The sequence below is a fragment of the Geospiza fortis genome, unplaced genomic scaffold (assembly GCF_000277835.1).
Source record: "Geospiza fortis unplaced genomic scaffold, GeoFor_1.0 scaffold54, whole genome shotgun sequence".
NCBI lineage: Eukaryota > Metazoa > Chordata > Aves > Passeriformes > Thraupidae > Geospiza > Geospiza fortis.
In genome coordinates, this window is record NW_005054301.1 from 687,478 (window position 1) to 708,302 (window position 20,825).

Sequence of the window (20,825 nt, forward strand, 5' to 3'; positions counted from 1 at the left end):
TCCATTTGCACTTGATGAGGAAACCACGTTCTTGCTTCAAAGGATGAAAGCAATGTAATGCTGAAGTCATGTGATGTACCATTCTGAGAGGTCAAATACAGGCACCCAAATCACTTGAGCAGGTTCAATCATCAAGCTATTGTACTTTGTTAATAAACCATTAAGGCATTTTTCTTTTCTGAATATATTTTGAGGAAATTATTTCTCTTTTTCCCCAGAAAGCTTATATTTCCAGCTGAAATATCATGTATTCTCCTTAGCTTATTCTTTTGGCCTATGTGGTGTCTTTTGTTTGTTCGTTTGTTTATACTAAAGATAACTCAGCTCACTTTACCATCTCCAGATGATCTTTGTGAGCATACTCAGTTTATTTCCCTCCATGAAAGAAGTCATGACTTAAAACCTAAATTGTGTCATTATTAAACTAACCAGTCCTCCTGTAAGCTTCTAGCTTCAGTATCTTTTGTTTATCAGTCAAAATGGCATTTCTTACAGCAGAAGCAATTGCTAGGACAAGGTGAGATGATGACCCTGCTGACCATTTTATACTGTGGTTCACAAGGGCAAAGTCCCAGTTAAGCTCTTTCCAGCTTTTCAGGCTAAGTGGTCTCAAATTGTCAAATGTTTAAAAGTCTGAAGGGAAGATTTGGGTGCATATCTTAAACAGATCAAAGGGAGAGATGAAAGACAATGACGTGCCTTCTCCCTCAGGAAAACCAACTCTTCTCATGGTCTGGAACATGTTATACTGTCTGAAAGATGTTTTTTGAGGGATTTAGTTTTGAAACTTCATTAAATTTTTTTTTTACCTACAGTTTTGTACATCATCTTTAAAAAAATATTTTTCTTGAATTTGATTTGATAAAATGAAAATATTTTAGGAATACATAATAAAAAGATTCCTGGATTCAGTTTGACGTGAGACTAGAATAAGCCTGTTGTTTAATACACCTGCATACCATTGAAAACTTTACTTTTCCTAGTTAAAACTACACAAATAGAAATACCAAAAATATCCAACCAGAACTGAACATTTAAAACATACTAGAAGTTGATTAAAGTAGATCAACACAGCAAGGAGCTAGGCTTAGGAGCTTGCTTTCATGCATTGTGCTTTTCATAGCCAGCAGTCACATCACCTTCTGATCTGATTCTGTCAGCACTCACAGGCAAGGTCAGGTCAGGTCAATACTCAAATGGGAAAATGTCTTGGTGCTGTAGAAAATGCTTTTCTTGATTTGGTACTTGGGTCTTTTTCTCAGAACTATTGCAACAACATGAGGCTCTAGGACAATATCTGAGAAAAACAGGAAATGTGCTCAAAAGCTTAATAATGTTTGATTCCTAAAAATTCTGGAGTATTTCTGCAGAAATGTTGAAGTCTGCCCTAATCTTTTACAGCAGTAACTTAGAATGTTTCAATAATTTTGAACTGTTGATCTTTTTATCCCCCACTTTAATTTTTTTTAGATTGAAAACCGTAGTGTACACGTTCTGTATTGCATATCAAAAAATTAGTTTAGACTTTACTGTAATTAATAACACAAACATTGTAGGCTTTTTAAAAAAGATGTGTGTTTGAAACGGAACCTGAAATAATTGCAAAAAGATATATCTTGTTTTATGTCATGTACATTTTGAGGTTTTTGAAGTTTAAGCTGACACTGACATTAAGCTAAAAATCCATAGAATTTAGTCATACCTTTTATAATATCTCAAGGGTTTTTTTTACTTCAAGATGTAGTTTACCTAGTTTTTCAAAATATTATTTCACAACTCACAGAGTTGTATTTGTGATTTAGGACAGCACTTTTGTGTCATCAATGATTTTAAAGGGAAAATAGTGTATTATTCATAAAAGTGGCAAAGGTGTCTATTCTGTACTGGTAAAGATTAGGCATATGCTCACATTAAAATTTAGATTTGTTAAGGTACACTTAAATTATAGTGCTGTTATAATATGATCAAGGAAATTGGTTTATTCACAATGTATTTTTTGACTAGACATTAACTATTGGTTTTGCTACATTCACATGGTAAGCAAAGCTACTGGGCACTTGAAATACCTTGAAAAGAAAAATAAAGCTGTAATTTTCCTTGAACTTAGGTAGCAGAGTCTGAAAGCTGCCATAACCATCTTAATAATTTGGTTGAATGTTTGACCTAGATGGTGTTGAATGTTCTCTTTAAAATACATGTAGTGAAGATATTTTGCCCAATGAGATTCTGGTGTGGTATGAATTTCCCCTGGTCTAACAGTGAAGTACCTTACAGAATGTTATAGGTACATACAAATCACCTTCATTAGGGCACAGATTGCTCTGATTACTCCATTGGCAACAAAAGACTTCCACTTCTACAAGAAATACCCAGTATCATTATTTGCTGTTAGCTATTACATAGTAATAGTAATAGCTGGTAGCTATTACCATAGTAATAGGCTTTGAAAATGCAGTGCTTGGTTTGCACAAAAAAGGTGTCAGAATCAGCCAAGATTGCCTTAACTCTTGGTAGCAAAAGCTAGGATTGAATTTTTAAGTCAGGTTTATGGTGCCTTTTATATTGCAAAAGATAGACTCCACAAAGGATTCCAGTGTGCGCACCATCTGATAACACCACTGCTACTCTGCATTTAAAGCAAGATGTCTTTGTGAGACCACTTCAGTTAGAAAAGCAGTGTTCCTTGTTATTTTACCTAGCTGCTAGAGGATACCTGCATCATTAAATCTCCAGAGAAATACTATAGCTTTTCTTCAGAGTAGCTGTCCTCAGCCTAGTTGCAAAAGACTTTCCTTTAACGGGGAATTCTCATCACTGTTGAGAGGCTTCCTGCTGGACTCCTTTTCTTTTGAATAAGTTCTGTAAGATGGTGCCTGATGCTTATTTTTCTATGAAAGCCCTGGGTATTCAGATATTACTTCAGAAAATTCAGTGGACAATCCTTCCAACCATTTTTCATAGGTTTCTAATTTAATTTCACTGCTTGATCTTCCAAGCTTTTTCAGAGGAATTCCTTTGTAGTGCCTATTGCTTTGGGCTGCAGACAGGATGGATCAAGACTCATAACTGTATGCAAAGGTCAGTTTGATTACTTTGCCTTAAAAGCACATGTCATTTTAGCAAAAAGCCTCAGAAATTCCACAAAAATCCCCAAAAAGTCATTCAAAACTAAATCTTCTAGTCTAACAGCAATGTCCAACTTCTGATTGCTCAAATATTCATGGGGTCATCTTTGATAAATATTTTTAGAGGCTCCTTTTTTGGGATTTGAATTCAAGAATTGGAAGAAATGTGTCCAGAGAGTGAGTAAATGGAGAGAATAACATCAGTGTGAACAAAACGATCAGATCTAGAGGTACCTGCACTAGTGCTTCCACTGATGGTTTAGCCACCTTGGTGACAGATTATATTTAGGGAAATCTTGCATTTGCCTTTTACACTGTATTGACTATAGAAAGTATTACACCTTAAACTTCCCTTGGCTTCATATGAAGTATATTGGTAAGATATTTGGCATGAAATGACATGTAAATAAATACTTGATTCAAGGGAAAAATTCAAGTGAAAGAAACTAAACTGAGGCAAAGGACCAAACCTAATAATAAAGAAAATGTGTCCAAAAGATGAAAATCATGTTTAGAGATTGCTCATAGTTACATCAAAGTCATTGTGTTCTCACAATGTTCATACATTTCACTCCTGATTACTTAATGTATTTTTTACTTTACCCCAACTGAGAATGAAATTTGTAGATATGTCATATTTTTATAACAATGTTCTCAAAGAGTGTTTTGCTGTTTTGATTCTTTCTATTTATGTGGCACATTTCTTGTGACTAAATCTAGTTGGATATTTTAAAAATAACAGTGACCCTTCAATTTTCTGAACCATAGGGTGACTTCAAGAGCAAAGCTCCTGTAAATGTCAGACTGTGATAAAGGTGCACACAAATATTATATATACCCAAAATGTATTTAAATGTAAAAATCACTTTAAAGAAACTATGCATTTTAGTTGTGGTAGTGAGATGTCTCCATTTTATCAAGACAGCTTGCATGCAGAATGAGTGGATTAATTCTATGTTTTGGTTAGCTGACAGCAGTATAAACCTTCTCCTGACTTCTAGAACTGTGCTAATCCCTGTTCCCTGCTTATAATCCCTCTACAAGAGCAAGCAAGGTGAATGATGCTTTATCTTAGATCAAGACAAGACATCTGACAGCATTTGGAAATTGCCTGAAGATTTATTGTGGTGAGTGTGACATTTTAAGTGAAAAAGCCTTCTGGAGTACTTGAGGAAATAAAAGAAATATTTGAAGAACTGGTAAATGTTTTGTTTGGTTTTTTTTTTTTTTTTTTAGATCAAGGTTGCACATTAGATCATATTTGTGTTTTTTAGTTACAGGTTCCTCTTTTGCTTACTGTTTTTTCAATTGCTGTTTCTTCTGCCTTATAAATTAATACCACAAAAAATGAATAGCCTTTGAAAAATTATTCAGTAATAATTTATAAATAATCATTATTTTGTATCTTTTGCAGGTTACAGCATGCGTTTATGAGTATTACATTATGTTACATTCCTCATTAGGATTAGTCAATGGATCAGTATTCTTGAGATAAAGATAATTTTTAAGCAGAAGATTTGTGTTTTCTTGAGAGTTTTGCACATGAATGATCTTTAGCCATCTTCCCCTTTTTATTGGTTTTCAGTAATTAAGTATTGTGAGCCTACATGAGTGACATCTTTCATTGCCTACCAACTACATGTTGACTTCAGAGTCCCTTTAATATTCTCTAGTTTTCCTATGCTTCTTTCCTGTTTTATTTATGGTTCTGGTACATGTGGGGATTTTGTTTGTTTTAGGAGATGGTCTTTTGTGTAAATACTTTTGTGGCCTCTATAGCGTATTTATAGTTTTTTTCTAAACAAGAGTTCAGATGTTGTCCCAATTTTAAGTGGTATCCTGCTTCCTTTCACTTTTCTGGTGCAAAGTTAGATGCTGGGATGGTCAATTTGTGACGAGTGTTAGAGATATCCTTGACTTTTTTCTGTAGGAGAACACCTCTGTCAAACACCTGCAGAACACCTGTAGGCCTGATATACTCAAGAACTCCTGAAGAAATCTGGTGTATCTGCAGTGTCCAGAGCTGGCAAGATGCTGTTTTCTTCTGCTCTAAAGCTTCTTTGGTTGGTAATGAAGTACAGTCAGTTGAAGCACAGAATGAATGTTGTGCTTATCTCAGCTTGTTTCAATAGCAGCTCTGCCACTGCCTTCTTCCCACCAGTCCTTACATTAAGCCAACTGCTAATTTTGTCAGGATTATCTTTCTCTATAAAAGAAGAAATTTTCAAAAATTGTCACTAGTTGTTCTGTGACTCCACTCAAATATTCAGATGATAAGTTCTTGCACATTGAGAGATTTAATTAATATTTCATTTTCTCCCATAGGAGAAAAGATTGAATTGCTGTTTGATATACTTGTTCAGAAATATGAAATAAAATAGTACATTCTGTGATTTTTTTTCTGTGTGATACTAGAAAATCTAGTGTAAATTTTAAAAGTAATAGATGGAAGGTTAATCTAGAGGTTAAAAACTGTTCTAAATCTTGTAGAGAAGAAGCAAATCGTAATGACTGGATAAAGGGATGTTCAAAGGGTTTTAGTAGTAGTGGAAGATTTAGAAACAGGAAAAATTGGTATGTCAAGCAAGTTTATTTAGTTAAATTATGGTCAGAAGCATCCAAAATAACCTTCCTTTGAAAAGTAACTTTTGAAATGGTCTTGGCTAAAAAATTTGGAGTAAATGCTTCTTTGACCTTAAATAATTTATTCATTAGATTTCTAACTCAGCAATGGAATGAGTCTTTGTGCACTGAAAAATGAGTAATTTTGATTGTGATAAGAACTTTTGCCATTTAGTTTCACTTTCTGGACTGTATTTCATTACAAAATTTATTTGAAATTAATTCTGTTCATATTTTATAGACATGTTTGTCTCAGTTTCCCCATTATTAAGTGGCTGTGGCATGATAATTTTTAGTAGTTTGTTATCAAGTGTCTAGACTGGCTAGAATGGGAAATAGATGTTTCCACTTTAATTTTAGACTGCTTGTGGGGTTTTTTTTTTTTAATCTGGGATTATTTTGTTGGTTTGTATGCTTTTCACCATACGTGTTTGGAGCAAAGGACTGCTTTCTAATTTTGTGGCTAAAAAATCCTAACCAAACCATTTACTAGTACTTCCTGATTTGTTAAGGGATCTCTTTTGGGTCCTCAAATCTAGTGACCCAAAGGAGCTGAACAGCTGCACTGCCTCCTAAGTTCCTGACAGCTGATTGCACTGTCTTCTCTCCACAGATCTTGCACTTCTGGTTTCCTATTTCCTTTTTTTCCTCTCTCTCTTTTTTTTTTTTCCCTTGCTGCTAGTTCTAGGGGTGTCATGTTTGACGCTTCATTTGTAATAATGATTTAAATAATTGGTCAAGTCTGTGCATTATCTTGCAAGGAAAGAAGGCAGTTGGATTTTTTTTTAGCTGGGATTCTTACTTATCTTCAGGGTCCAGTATGTCTCATTATTGTACCACCAGTTCTTTAATATGAATAGCTATTAAAGAATATCAGGACATTATCTTAGCCAATTTATCTCTAAATGAATCTGGAGTATATGGTATTTCTAACTTTGATGTGAGAAGATTTTTTAGCTAGGAACATGTAAGTAATTTTGCTATCTTCTTTTTCAAGGGGCATATTAGAAAATAATTTTCTTCCTCAGATTGTGAAAACCTGGTGATTAAATTGTCACAATCATGTAGAATTTGTAAAAATCCAGCAACCCCACTCAGTCAAAGCATGAGTTCTCCTGTTGGCATTGGCAAAATCATTCATATTTGAAAAGGGGAGTATCTTTATTTTTAATCAGTTTTCTAGAGATGATGACTTACCAGAAAGCTGAAGCCAATACCTTCCTCAGCAGTGGAGGATATGACAATGCAAGACAAAAATGGACATCTTCATATAGGGGCATATAGTTCCCAGAATATTTTACTCAGTTCTCATATTTGATGATTTGGGAACTTCACATCAGTGTTGCTTTAGTCACTCTCTGACACTTTCCTTCTCTTTGAAGTACATCTGGTTTTTTATTTTTGCCCCCTCCTTGGAGTTCAGGAACAAATAGAAGCCCAAAGTAACCTTTAGGGGTCTAAATGTTTCTTGTTAATCTAAAACCATTCAGATCCAATAGGAGAAAATATGGATTGTAGCGAGATAAACTCCAGCTGGGAATGACCAACGTACAGTTTGACTTCGCTGTCCCTGTCTCCACTTCAGCCTCTCTTGCTTAGAAGCTGGATGCTTGTGCAATTTAAGGAAGCTTCAGAAAGCTGTATTTGACATAATTGGCTCTGGGGCAATAACTGTATGGAAGGCTGGCAGTGGTGCTCCATGATGAGCACTGCTTTGTTTTGTCTATGGAAAATAAGTGTACTCTGACTTGATCTGTTTAAACTTTGATGAGAGATGTTTGCTGATTGCAGCTCTTTCTGCTTTAAGATCTTAAATAGTATGACAGAAATGGTTTGTAGCTTCCTCTGTTATTCTTTCTGGAAAATATGGATAAATTACAGCAAATAAGAAAATATTCTCTAGTGTATGTAAAATGTCTGTAAACATACCATGAAAATATTTTGCTTTATTTAAGCATAGAAACAATTTCACACTTAAAACTAGCTCTTAATTAAGAGATGTCTGAGATGCTGTTATTTTACTGCAGTATTCTTTTGTGCATTTTTACTGGTGCCCTAGTTTTATGAAGCTCAGGAGTAGTCACATGAATATATTCTTGGATTTTCATCCAATATTGTTGCTAAGGAAACATCATCTTTAATACTGTATCCTTGTCTGCAGCTTGTCTGTATTAATCAATGCCTGCTAATGCTCAGCACAAACCAAGGAAAGATGAAAAAGAATCTTAATTTCTGTTATTATCAAGTAATTTATTATTGACTATTCTCCTTCAGGATCCCCTGCCACTTCAAACCTCACACAAATTGGAGGGTCTTGTCCATGTCTCTAATCTCATTCCATGCAGACACAACGTGGGCAGGTTTTATTTTTTTTCATTGGCTGCCATTAGTATTTAATATAACAATTTAACATTGGTCTTGTACAGTGCATGGATCTGGTCAAAATGTTGGGGAATGATTACATATTTCTCTGAAAGGGAGAAAGAACCTTTCCTGAATGCATTAAAAAGAGGAGCTTGAATGTACTAGGGTGAGAAACACATGCTTTTTCAGTAGGCTGTTAAAACTCTACTCCTGCATTTCAGCCCAGTTGGAGTATCTGGCTAGGAAAAGACCTGTCATTCAGACATAGTGGTGGAAACCTCAGCTCACTACAAGTCCAGCTACTTGGTTTGTTGCAATAGTGACAGACAAGTTTTTTTAATTTTCTATTTCTGAACTCTTCTGAGAAGTGCCAAGTTCTAGAGTCAATTTAAAAATTCATTTGACTTAGCAGTTTGTTAGCTTAATACCTGCTTTTTTCATTATAAAGTTTGCCTTTTGTACATGTTCTTACATATGTTACATGTTACTGCATTAGATCTAACATCTGTTGTGGAAGAGCCCAGGTCAGAAAGGCCAGAGGCAAACAAGAAGGCCTGAGGAATGTCTCATTAGGAATTTCTGGTTCCTTTTCTGGACAAGCAGCAATATCTCATTCATCAGCTTAGTCATCCTTCAAGGACAAGGAAAGAACTCAAGCTTCAGTTTACAGTCTAACAGTGTGGGCCAGAGGCAAGCACCGTTCCAGCAGTCTAACCTGGAGAGTCATAGCAGCTCTCATCACCAGGATAGTAAAGGGAATTCTCTCCTTCTGAGTGCTGTAAAGGGAATATGTGCCCTTTTCTTCTGAGTGCAGAGCTTCTTATACCACTAAACAATCTCTTTCTTCTCCCTAAGAAAGAAAATGCAAGAGAATATTTGTGAGGGAGGGTACCTAAGCCCACAAGTCCCACACTAAGAGATTTGAAAGCTGCCTTTAGAGCTGAACCATAGCCATACTTTTCTGCCTGATCTCAGGAACTGAATGGATGAATGGCAAGCAGCTGTACCATCCCAACAGCTGTATGATTTTGACACCTCAATAGAGGTGTGTTGAAGATCATACCCAGAGTATCCAGAGAGAGATCAAACTCATTGTTCGATCCTGTTAACTGTATCATACTAGAAGTTCCTATAGTCCATGTATGGAAAATATTTATTGTTACTTGTTTCTGGGCACCCATTCCAGTCAAGCTCTTTCTCTCTGCACTAGGAAGCCATTTAAAGTGTTCTGCTCAGGTCTGTTCTAGCAGTGAACAGACAGTTCTCAAGTATGTGACTTGTGTTGATGCTTCTACTCTAGAGGTCAGATCAAGATACTGTATTTTTGTATTGATTGCTATGCTTATAGGGATTGCTTGATCACTTATAGTCCAATGAAAGAACAGAAAAGAGTCACCATATTGTGTAAAATTGGAATCTAATCCTTGACTTTTCATAAGGACCCAAAATTTTCAAATCCATAATTCTGCATGGTTCCCCATGGGATTAATAATAGCTAAGGCTTGGTTATTAAGGAAAAACATTGTCTTATCATTCATGTCTCATATCAAAATAATATAAATATATGTAGTAGTTAATTTGTTTAGTGTTGGTAGCATAAATACTTTTGACTTTTTCCATGCTTCTCTTTTTCATCTGCTCTGACAGCCTTTGAGATAGAATACCTACAGATGATACTTTAAATTGTCCTTCACTCCTTGGTCTCTAAGAAAAGACATGGATAGGTATTTTTAAATAGGTGTTTCTTCAGACTCTTCTACCAGCTTTGCTAAATAGTTTCTCTGAAACTCACCATATTTGCATTTTTTTAAAGAGCTTGCTGTCTTAAAATATTTATTGTGCATTTATTTTCCTCTTCTTTCAAGGAATGTCTAGAAAAGTTATTAGCAGTTTACTATATCCCATATCAAGGCAGAATTTGAGCTCAGTTGTTTAAGCCAGTATTTTTGTATTGTGATGTAGAAAGAACAAATACTGTGATACTGCTATTAGTTGTTATTTGCCATTTATTAATTAGAAATAGAGGAAACCTTCCCTGTATTCACCTAATATTCTTTGAATGAAATTAGTTGGAATGCTTGGGCTGAGGACAATGTTCTCCTTTCCCTTGGTAGTGCCTTTAGTGTTGTCTCTTCCATCTCTTATGCATTGTGTTTCTCTAAAGACTCTGCGCTTCAGTTAAAAACATACAGAGCTAATTTTTGGTTGCTATAAAATGTTTTGCAAGGTGTGATGTGGGGGTGCTTTTGCATGTATGTGTGTCCATACACATACAGTGAGTGTTTTGTTGTACTTGAGGTGTGATTTTTGCTTTTCTAAAAATGCTCTATGCACTTGTAGCACAGATCAGGACAGGACTGAAGAGGTGGGGAATCAGACATGAAACTGCTGGGTTTTTCCTATTTTCCTCTTAGTTTGTCTCTTTTTTCTTGCTTATTCTTTTCACTACCTTTCCAAATTTCTTTATTGTCCATTTGGTCTAATTGCTCCCTTTCTGTGGTGCCATTAAAAAAAATAGATCATTTTGGATGCAGCATTTTCTCTCCCTCCAGATGTTTTTCCTTTGTCCTGTGAGTTCACCATCTGCCTTTGTGTGCTCTGGGAGATGTGCAGGTGTTAGTCAGGATTAGGTGGCAGAACTGAATTGAAATGTGGTTAAGTTTTGCTACCAGCTCCTTTCTGCAATGTTTTTTAATTGTGAAGTTGCTCTGTCAAATAAACAACTCTGGAAGTGTTGTGAACAAAGTGGGGAAATATTGGTTACTTTACCCTGGTGCTGAGGGTAACAGGGAGTAGCCAAGAGCAGAAATTCCCATAGCAAAATGGAAATGTTCAGGACTTTTTACCTTTTCACCTTTGAAGTTAGGAATTCTGCTCAGTTTTGCATGTGGAATTCGTCAAGCAATGTCAACAAACTGAACTGCTCTTTTAAAACAGAAAAAATATGGAAGTGTATTGTGTACTGTATTTAACTTCATGAAATATTAAGCGTCTTCTAATGTGGTTTCCTCTTGCTCTCTCTGTATATAGAAAATGTGTACATCTTTTGAATCAGAAGATTTTTCTGGTCATTTCCTGGCTAGCTTTAACTGTGCTGGTTTTGTTTATACTTATAGACTTCCCTTGTCTTCACCCTTTGAACTTTATTTATCAAAGCCTGTGTTCAAGTTAAAGATCATCTTACCTTTGCAAAGTGCTCAAACTTTCTCCTTTCCAAATAATTTTGAGAAAATTAATATATTTACTGTGTGTTGTTAGTGATTCTGTCCACCAGTCTCTCAAGATCATTCATTACCCTGGCATTTATCAGGCTAGGGATTTTTTAGGCAAATTAAACAGCCAGCTTTGGAAATTATGTCTTCCTGACTTCTATGTGGAATTTCTACATCATTCTGCACTGCTGTACCTAGTATGTGTGGAGTGTGATCAAGTAGTTTGCTTGGATTTCTGTTAGAATATACTCTTACTTTTCTGTATTATGAAATCTGAGTCCTCAGACCCCATGTTCTCCCATACAGCTTGCTGGCATAAACAAAACAAAGAAATATCTTGCTGACTAGAATGTTTTTTAGCTTGGTCCCAGATTTAGCAAAACAGTTCTGATGAAACTCAAGTGCACTCTGAAAGACTGAAACACAAGCTATAATAAAATTGTCTACAATATTAGAAATGTGAGGGTTAATAATTATTCAAACCCATTTATTCCCAATTGTTCTATATTGAAATTAAGACATTTAAGATAATTGCTCTTAAGTTCAGTCATCTGCAGTGTAGTCATTGCCTCTAGTCCAAGCTAGGCATGCTTTGGGTTGCTGTACAATCAGCAGAGACCGCTCCAGAAAGCTGTCCTCTCGTAAAAAGGACATCAAATACTGTGTGGAATAGAGAACTTCTCGAGATGTGCATCTCTCTCCATTGATGATTGATGTGTAGATAGTTAAAGACCAACTTCTGTTTTCCGTTGTTTGTGGTTTTGAGTTTTAAGAAATATAAAGAAAGGAAAAGAGGTATTTCTCTCAGTGCATGAAAATCTGACCAAAGTTAGTAAATGTGTCGCAGACATCTCTTTGTGAAAAATCTGTCTTTAGGATTTTTCCTTCTGAGAGACTGCGGCCTCAGAACCAAACGTACACAATAGGTTATCTGCTGCTGTGGAATGCAACAGGTCCGTCTGGATTGGCCCGGCTTGGATGTTTGTGGTTGATGGCCAATCCGGGACGGAACTCTCTCAGACAGAGTCCGAGAGAGCTACCTTGTTATCATTCTTTCTTCTCTATTTCTTAGCTTAGCAGCTTCTGGAAATCTCTCCTTCTTTTTCTTTGTAGTATAGTTATAATGTAGTATATATATATATCATAAAAAAATAAATCAAGCCTTCTGATCATGGAGTCAATGTTCTCGTCTCTTCCCTCAATCAAGAACCCTTGTGACCACTATCACATGAACACTTTTGGAACAGAGGATTATTGACTATTTTGAAACTGATTTAAATGTAGAAGGCTTTTGAAGGCTAAATTCAAGAAAGATGTTGGTATGTACTATATTTAGAATTTCACAGCTATTTTGGAATCTGTGATACAAAATGACTTTTTATTATCTAGTATCCATAGGAAAATATTGTAAAAGAATTTTTAAGGAAAAAAAAATGCAACTAACTAGGCAAATACCAAAGTTTCATGCAGAAATGTTTTATCTCTTTTTTTGGCAGCCTTGCTTTGCACCCTGAACGTGTGTTGGTGGCAACAGGTCAAGTTGGGAAGGAACCATACATCTGTGTGTGGGATTCATACACTGTGCAAACTGTATCGGTCCTGAAAGATGTTCACACACATGGCATAGCTTGCTTGGCCTTTGACTTAGATGGTCAGGTATGTACTTAATATTCTTTGTTCAAACACTTGTATAGTTTATCTATTAGAAATCTTGTCACATAGTTTTTCTTAAAAAAAGGCAGTGTATTGTCTCAGGTTCTATCTCTTTGTCCTCAAGTTGAGGAAGATCAAGTTGCATTACTAATGAATGCCAAATATTTACATTTGGGAAGAAAATTATAACTTCAAAAGTTTTTTGAATGGAGATGAGGTGGTAGGGAGGTTCTTGTTGTCTGTGAGCCACAGTTCAGAGTTAGACGAAATAACTGGAGACAGTGGCCCTCCCCTGTGCAGGGGCATGTCTTGTGCCCAGGGTGATGGTAGCCCTGTTGTGTGTCTCACCTTGGACTCCTTCAGGCAGCATCCCCTTCTCTGTCACACATTTTACATTCACTGGTGGCTCTCCACATTTTGTGTTTTGTTTACACTCATCTATCCTGTATCTGAGAGTCAAGAAAAAGGTTTCATTTGATTATAATTTTGTTGCTTTTGAACATTTTCTGAGTAGTAAATTGTTTCTCAGAGCTGCTACCTATAAGGGAGATTGTTTTTAGCTCCTCTGAGTAAAGAGGCTTTCTTGACCATATTGGAAATGGAAAATTTAGTGGTTATTTTTACATGTTAGGTAGCAGCTGAAAAGGTATTAGCTGAGAAAATCCTGAGAAAATCTGGAGATGTGCTTTCCTGGTCTATGAAACACTTCTTTCCTTCCCACTCAGCCTTGCAATATGATACTCAGATTTAGCTGTATCCCTAGCTCCTAAAATGGTCAATTTAGTCTGTTAGTTACTACTGTTTCCTCAAGTGAGGATGTATTGTGGAGACCATTAAGAGAATATCAAGTGGAGCTGTGTTGAACACAAGAGGAAAGCCTACTTGTAACTTGTTTCTGTTAAAACATGTTGTAATTGTTGTAGGAATGTTCTGAGTTGGTTGAAATGACCTCTCACTGTTTAGGCAGTCAGCTTCTAGAGTCAGTTTCTTTCTAGAACATCATTTCTACTTCACAGCAATATCTTTCCTCTACATTGTTCTTGTTGTGTAAACTTGTGTCACTCCCTCACTTGAATGCTCTTCATAATTTAAGGTCAAGGAATTAAATACCCTGATTTTTCAAAGATGGAATAGAAAGGTTAGATTTTGTAGAATTAATAAATAGGAAGCATGTATAGAAATTGTATTTAACTTGTTTATTTTTCTTCTCATAATCCTGGAGTTTTTCCGACAGTAAAGGAATTATATTATTTGGAATGGCTTTCTGTCTTTGGGGAAAAAAGATTACGATTCAAGTATGGAGTTTGTTTTTGCTTTTATAAACACACTTAGGTAATCTGTGTAGAAATTGAAGCTAAATTTGCCTTTAATGAGTGTAAGTATTAACTGCTGAACAGTGAAAAAAGCTTTGCCCAAAAGATTTGAAAAAGATTCATTTATCAACATCAAGATGGCACAATTCATGCAAAAATGGTACAAAAATACACATTTTCTTTAAAAATTAAACCAAATTGCTCAGCTTTTTTTAAATAATTCAATCCTGTTAGTCTTTCTGTTGAGAATTTCTATAGGATACCATAGAAAGTGGCTAATTTAGTCAATCATTTGTGTCAAGAAATCTGTGCAAGGTGTCTTCATAGTCAGGACAAGACAGGCTGCAAAGCATGGGAAGATCTCAAAATTTTATTTTTCTTTATTTTTTGAATAATCTTTTTGTCTATCCTAGTTTTACAGTGTAAATGGCTTCAAGTTCTTTCTGAATAATAAAGACTTCATGAAATTATATTTGGGGCCTTTTTAATTGTGGTTTGAGAAAGGATTTGGAAAGAAATATTTACTCATATGTGTCTTGAAGAATCAAGCAAAAGACTTTTAAAATGTTTAATTGTTTTTGATCTTTTGTTTGTTTTCAAGAAGATTGAAGAAAATATTTTTTCTTTGTATCTCTTGACTTACAAAATAAATCCTAAATTCTGCAAGTTACATGTAATTTAAGGTAAACACATACAGTTTCATTAAGGTCAGTGATTATTCCTTTTTTGCAAATGTCTCCTGACTGCAGCTTGCCCTGCGTGCTATATATAATTATATAGATAAATATTGAACTTTATAGATCAGAGAAACATTGTTATCTAAGAAGATCTTTATGGTCATGATGTTGTACCTAAAAAGATGCATCTGTGTGAGCTTTGGTGTAAGATACAGCTTGTGTTTTCTTCTATATCAAAATGGGGCTATTGCTTCTATCTCAAATATGTTACACATTTTTTGTAACTCATTCAAAATAATGACTTCAGATTTCATTGATATATTGAGTTATTTTTATTTGTTTAATTTGGACACTTTTAGCGTTTGGTCTCGGTTGGTTTGGATTCAAAAAACACAGTTTGTGTATGGGACTGGAGAAAAGGAAAATTGTTATCAATGGCTCCTGGTCATACAGACAGAGTAAGTACCACTAAATAGTCTGAGCATCAGTGTCATTTTAGCTTGTTGAACCATGTCTGTGTATATGTACTAGACCTGTGTTTGAACAAAACCCATTTGGTTTCAGAAACTGAATTTGCCTAAAGGTTGATATGCATTAAGATGTGAAGATATTTAAGATGTGTGCATTTATTTCTAGAATAAAATGTGTAACTCAATATTTATTTGTATATGGTTTGTTGAGACTGAAAACATGTAGGAGAAGTGCATAATTAATGCACTTCTTAGACCCTAATCCCCATATGGGAAATCAAAATGCAAATAATTGCTTAATTTTTTCTAGTCTGTAAATGAACCTTAATGTTGTTTTATCATGTGTTTTAATTACTCTAGGGAAAAAAAAAGCCAGAACTATATTGGGTATATATTGAAATTTTAGTATGGAATGAGAGGATAAAAAAGTCTTTCCAATAGATCCATTTAAAGCATTTCAGACTCCCTGTCAATTTGCGAAATGTTTTTACTGTTTTAACTGTCCCATGCTAGGAAGATCATCTCTGCTGACATCCTTTGTTTTTTTGTGCAGATATTTGATATTTCTTGGGATTTATACCAGCCAAACAAGCTCGTCAGCTGTGGTGTAAAACACATCAAGGTAATGAAATTACTTGTCCTTTATAAAATATTTAAGCTGCAGTAATATATGCTCTATGAAATGCATAAAAATAGAATCTAAAAGGAATATAGAATGATAATATGGAAGGTGTTGTGTAAGAACAATATTAGTTCTTAGAACTGGAATCACAAATCACACCTGACTACGTTATATACGTTAAAAGATCTGTCTAGTGAAAAACAGACCCTCTCTGCTCAAAGACTTCATGCCCTGGCAGAAGTAATGTAGTAGGAATGAAATAGTTGTCAGTAGCATTGTATGTAATGACTGTAATATAATTTAAAATTTAGGTTCTCTAAAACATGCTGTTTGAAATCCAGAGTAGTGTAAGACAGGATGCATATGTTTAAGGTGACTCCAGGTACTCAAGTTTCTGAATCTTGGACAATGAATGGAAGTGCTGCACTACAGAGGTGAAATGAATTGAAAAACCATTTCTTACCATTTAGAGAGGGTATGGGGAGACAGTGAAAGAGAAAGGAAAATGCTGTTTCTCTTCCTTTCTTTTAATTCTTTTCCCTGCTTGTATTTGTACCTTTGTCATTTGGAGCACTCTGTACCTGTTACAGGATTCATAATTTGGACAATTCATGTATTTTTCAAGCGTGCTCTGTTTGATCCATGTAGCAAATTCTGTGCAGAAAGAACTTATTTTTCAGGTTTAACTTTGTCAGCAGGGTTATCAATGATTAGGAGCCATGTTTCACGTCATCTTCTCCCATGAATGGTTTTCTGTGTTACCATATCACAGCAGTAGATGGCAGCTTGAAAGTTCTGTATTGTTGCTGTGTGGAGGTTCCCATGGTGGGGGCAATGTGTTGCCTTTTATACAATGAACTTGTAGAGTAATATGTGTTGATGGCCTACAAGAAAAAGTCTTAAATTTGTTGGCTAGATTGCATAAGTCTGATTTGGCATGCAAGTGTTTAGCGTGTCACTTACAGAATTCCATGAATTTGTTTAATAATGATCCTTTTTTTCTACTTCTCTTAAAGGACCTTTATGCCAGTAGTAAGCTAATATTTGCCAGCAGTGATTTAGTATATTTAAGATGGCTTTATGATGTCAAAACATATCTATTTAGATAAGCAAAAGTTTGAGCGAATTTTAAAGCTCTACAAAGCCTTTCTAAATAGAAACATTATTTTAAAAATAACTGCTGTTTCCTCTGGGAAACCAGTATGAAAAATCAGAATTCTAGAGGTATTTAGGCATTTGGATCAGGCAAGAGATTGTTGTTGATGTGTGGTTTTTTTTAAACCACACCTTCTTGTTCATTCAGATATCAAGAATTACTTTCAGGTTTTTAATACTATTGTATTTTTTCTCAGATGATATTTTATGCAACTTGTAATAGTACTTAATCAAGTTATGTAGATAATTCCATGTGAACTGATATTGAGGAATTTTCTTAGATACATCACCCACTTTCACATTGGAGCTAGGTGTTTGATTTATGCAGTGATTGGTAGTTGCTTCTCAAGCAACAACATGGTCTATGTCTTGAAATCTGTACTTTAGTTAAAAAAATATAAATTAAAACCTACATAGGGGGTTTCACCCCAGCCAGCAGCTAAGCCCCAACCAGCTGCTCACTTACTCCACCACTAGCAGGACTAGGGAGTGAATTGAAGGGTAAAAGCTGGAAAACTCATGGGTTGAGGTAAAGACAGTTTAATAGAGAAAGCAAAATCTGCACATGCAAGCAAAGCTCACCAAGGAATTAAATCATTGCTTCCCAGGGACAGGCAGGTGTTCAGCCATCTTCACAAGAGCACACATAAGTGACTTGGGAAGACAAGCTCCATCACCTCAAATACTCCCCCCACTTCTTCCCCTCACTTTGTTCTGAGCATGATGCCATTTGATCTGGAATATGCCTTTGGTCAGTTGGGGTCACCTCTCCCAGCTGTGTCTCTTCCCAACCTCCCATGCACCCCCAGCTTCCTCACCAGTGTTGCAGTAGGTAAGCAAAATACCGCTGGCTTTGCAAGCCCTGCTCAGCAATAACAAAACCATCTCTGTATTATCAACACTGTGTTCAGCCAAATCCAAGACACAGCCTGTACCAGCCATTGTGAAGAAAATTAACTATCCCGGCCCAAACCAGCACAACTAGTTAAGATACTGGGATTTGTGTAATAAGTACTAGTTACTCTAATCAGTAATGGTAATTTCTGCTTATTTCTGAATTACAGTATTGCAGGTACAAAAATCTATTCATGGTAACTTCTTACATTATCCCATAATGATTGAAGTCTGTTCAGAATTTTGAATTGATTATTGGTAACAGAGTGCCTTGCTGTGAAATACAGTTCCCTAAACACATATGCAGGAAACTCTGTATGCTGAGACAATGTAAGAGTAACCTGCCAGCATTGATGCTTTCATGTTTTGCATTGGATTATATCAGCAGCTTCACTTTCCAGTGCACATTTACATGTTTGGACAGGAGGGTTTGAAAGCAAGTGCTTCTTGCTTGCAGAGATCTTAGAAACTACAGTGTTTATCTGGAGATTTAGTTGGCAAGTATTGCGCTCTGACAAGAGACTTTGCCTGTCTTTAGTTCAGGATTCATTGGTACATGTTGTGTAACCTAGAAGGGAATTCACACTTGTGTGATTGCTGCAATTACACACAAAGGGTTTATTAGAAAGTTCTTTAAAATCTCTGCTTAGATGGCTACTCTGTGTGATCCATGGTTCTGATGACAAATACATCTGCAAATAAAACCAGCTGCCTTCAAACAGAGCACGTAGAGTCTTATCAGAAATCTGCATGCTTAGGTGGCGTCTTTAAATGTATAAACAAACGTGAAGTACAAATACGCCATTTTCAGCATAAAAGTCTTACATCAAAGAAAGATAAGATAATTCTATTATTAAATACTTTTCAAAAATAACTGAAAATACAACTGACTCACAAATTATTATTTGGAAGAATTTTAGTTTAATTTAATACTGTTATCCCAAAATTCCTTCCCAACTACTCTGTTATGATGATTTTATGGAAAGATAAAGTTGGTTAATAACATAAAACACTGTTAAACTGGAGAGCTAAGTCATGGAAAAGGGGGTGAATGGTGATGTCTTTTGCAGGCAAGGTACTTCTCTTTCAGATGTACATATTAATTTATAAGGTATTAGCAAAATAACCATTTTTAAATCACTTCATGTTGCAGTTCTGGAGCTTATGTGGCAATTCCTTGACACCAAAACGTGGTGTCTTTGGCAAGACCGGTGATCTCCAGACTATCCTGTGCCTGGCCTGTGCAAGGGATGAGGTGACGTATTCAGGTGCCCTGAACGGAGATATTTACGTATGGAAGGGAATCAACCTCGTCAGGACAATACAGGGAGCCCATGCTGTAAGTGTCCCTTTCTAAATTAATGCTGAATGCTAAGTAGATTTCTGGAAAGCCAGAAAGAGCAACACGAGGTCATCTTTTCTGTGTTCCTAAATGGTTTCAATGATACTCAGGATGTCATACTGGAATATTTTTTTAGAATAGTATACAGATTTGAAAAGTGAAGACATCTCAGTGAAAGTTTAACAAAAATTTTCCAAAGAGCTTGGTAATATCTTCTTTTAATTGAAATGTTTAATATTAATAAAAAGTGATTATAATTTTGCTATATAGGTTTTAATTGCATTTTCCATGTTGTTTTAAAGCATATGGGTTTGTGATTAAAGTAGGCAGCAAAAAAACCCACTTTTTGATTTGCATTCTGATTTGTGCATACTAAACTGTGAAAATCCTCATTACCTCTCATTTGGTAATAGGCAGTGTTTGACTTCTAATTGTGCAAGTATCACTGAAAAACAAAGCCAACCAGGTGCTGGTTGGTTTAACCTATGAAGCATGAAACTGCTAAGGTCACTTTATAAAGCTAAATGATTTGCTGGTTGAATGTTAGTTTTTGTTTTGAAAAGCATTGTACTTCTTGATAGTATTTGAAGTTCCAGTCTTAGCAATTTAACATGGTATGAAAAAGCAAGTATATGAGTTCTGATATTGTAGCTTCAAAATTCTAGATAAAAATTAATAAAAAATTTAAATAATAAGTTAATGATTCTTGCTTGTAAGAATGTGTTTGTTTTAACTGGCCTGTAGGACTGGGTGGCCTGATGTTTGTAACTGAAGTAGAAGAGTCACTCTTGATTTAATCAGGTAGAGTGGAGGGGATGAAGTGATGAATGTTATGTGTGTGGGAGAGGTTGCAGTCAGTTGTGGTAAGCAGACTCTTGGTTTACCAAGGATTTAGAAATACACATTGAGGATGATTGCAGGTTGTTCAATGAACTAATAATTCAAAAGTGATTGGAGTGCTTATTCTATCAGTTGTATAATGACACTGTCTCTGCTTATGAACAAAGATAAATTGTGGAGAACATCTGTGTGTGAAAGGTATCCCAGACTATATTTTGGATTTGAGGTTTCTTTATCTACAAAGAAGTGTATGTATATATAAATTAAAAAAAATTACAGATAAACCCAGACAAGAAAATTACAGATAAACCCAGACAACCCATACTGTCCTGTATGCATCTGTAGAAATATAAAATGTATTCAAGAGGGACCAAATTATGAATCAGGAAGTATGAGGGGGTATTTATGGTGTGGAGTTATTCTTGGTCTATAACTTCAGATCTGGTTTCAGTTTTCATAATAAGTGTTCAATAGTGTTCTGTTCTTTTCTGTGTTTTCCTGAGATGATTGATTGGACATTGCATATGTAGACCTTG

At 35.4% G+C, this 20,825-nt stretch overlaps 1 protein-coding gene across 1 annotated transcript in view; it reads left to right on the top strand.

Moving 5' to 3' along the window:
• The window catches only part of EML5 (EMAP like 5), a 92,862-nt gene that overhangs the window by 10,928 nt on the left and 61,109 nt on the right, over positions 1–20,825 (top strand). The window contains exons 5-8 of the mRNA XM_014310503.2: positions 12,820–12,979; positions 15,326–15,424; positions 15,990–16,058; positions 19,261–19,446. Of these exons, the coding sequence (XP_014165978.1) occupies positions 12,820–12,979; positions 15,326–15,424; positions 15,990–16,058; positions 19,261–19,446 (514 nt within the window). The remainder of the gene's footprint in view (positions 1–12,819; positions 12,980–15,325; positions 15,425–15,989; positions 16,059–19,260; positions 19,447–20,825) is intronic.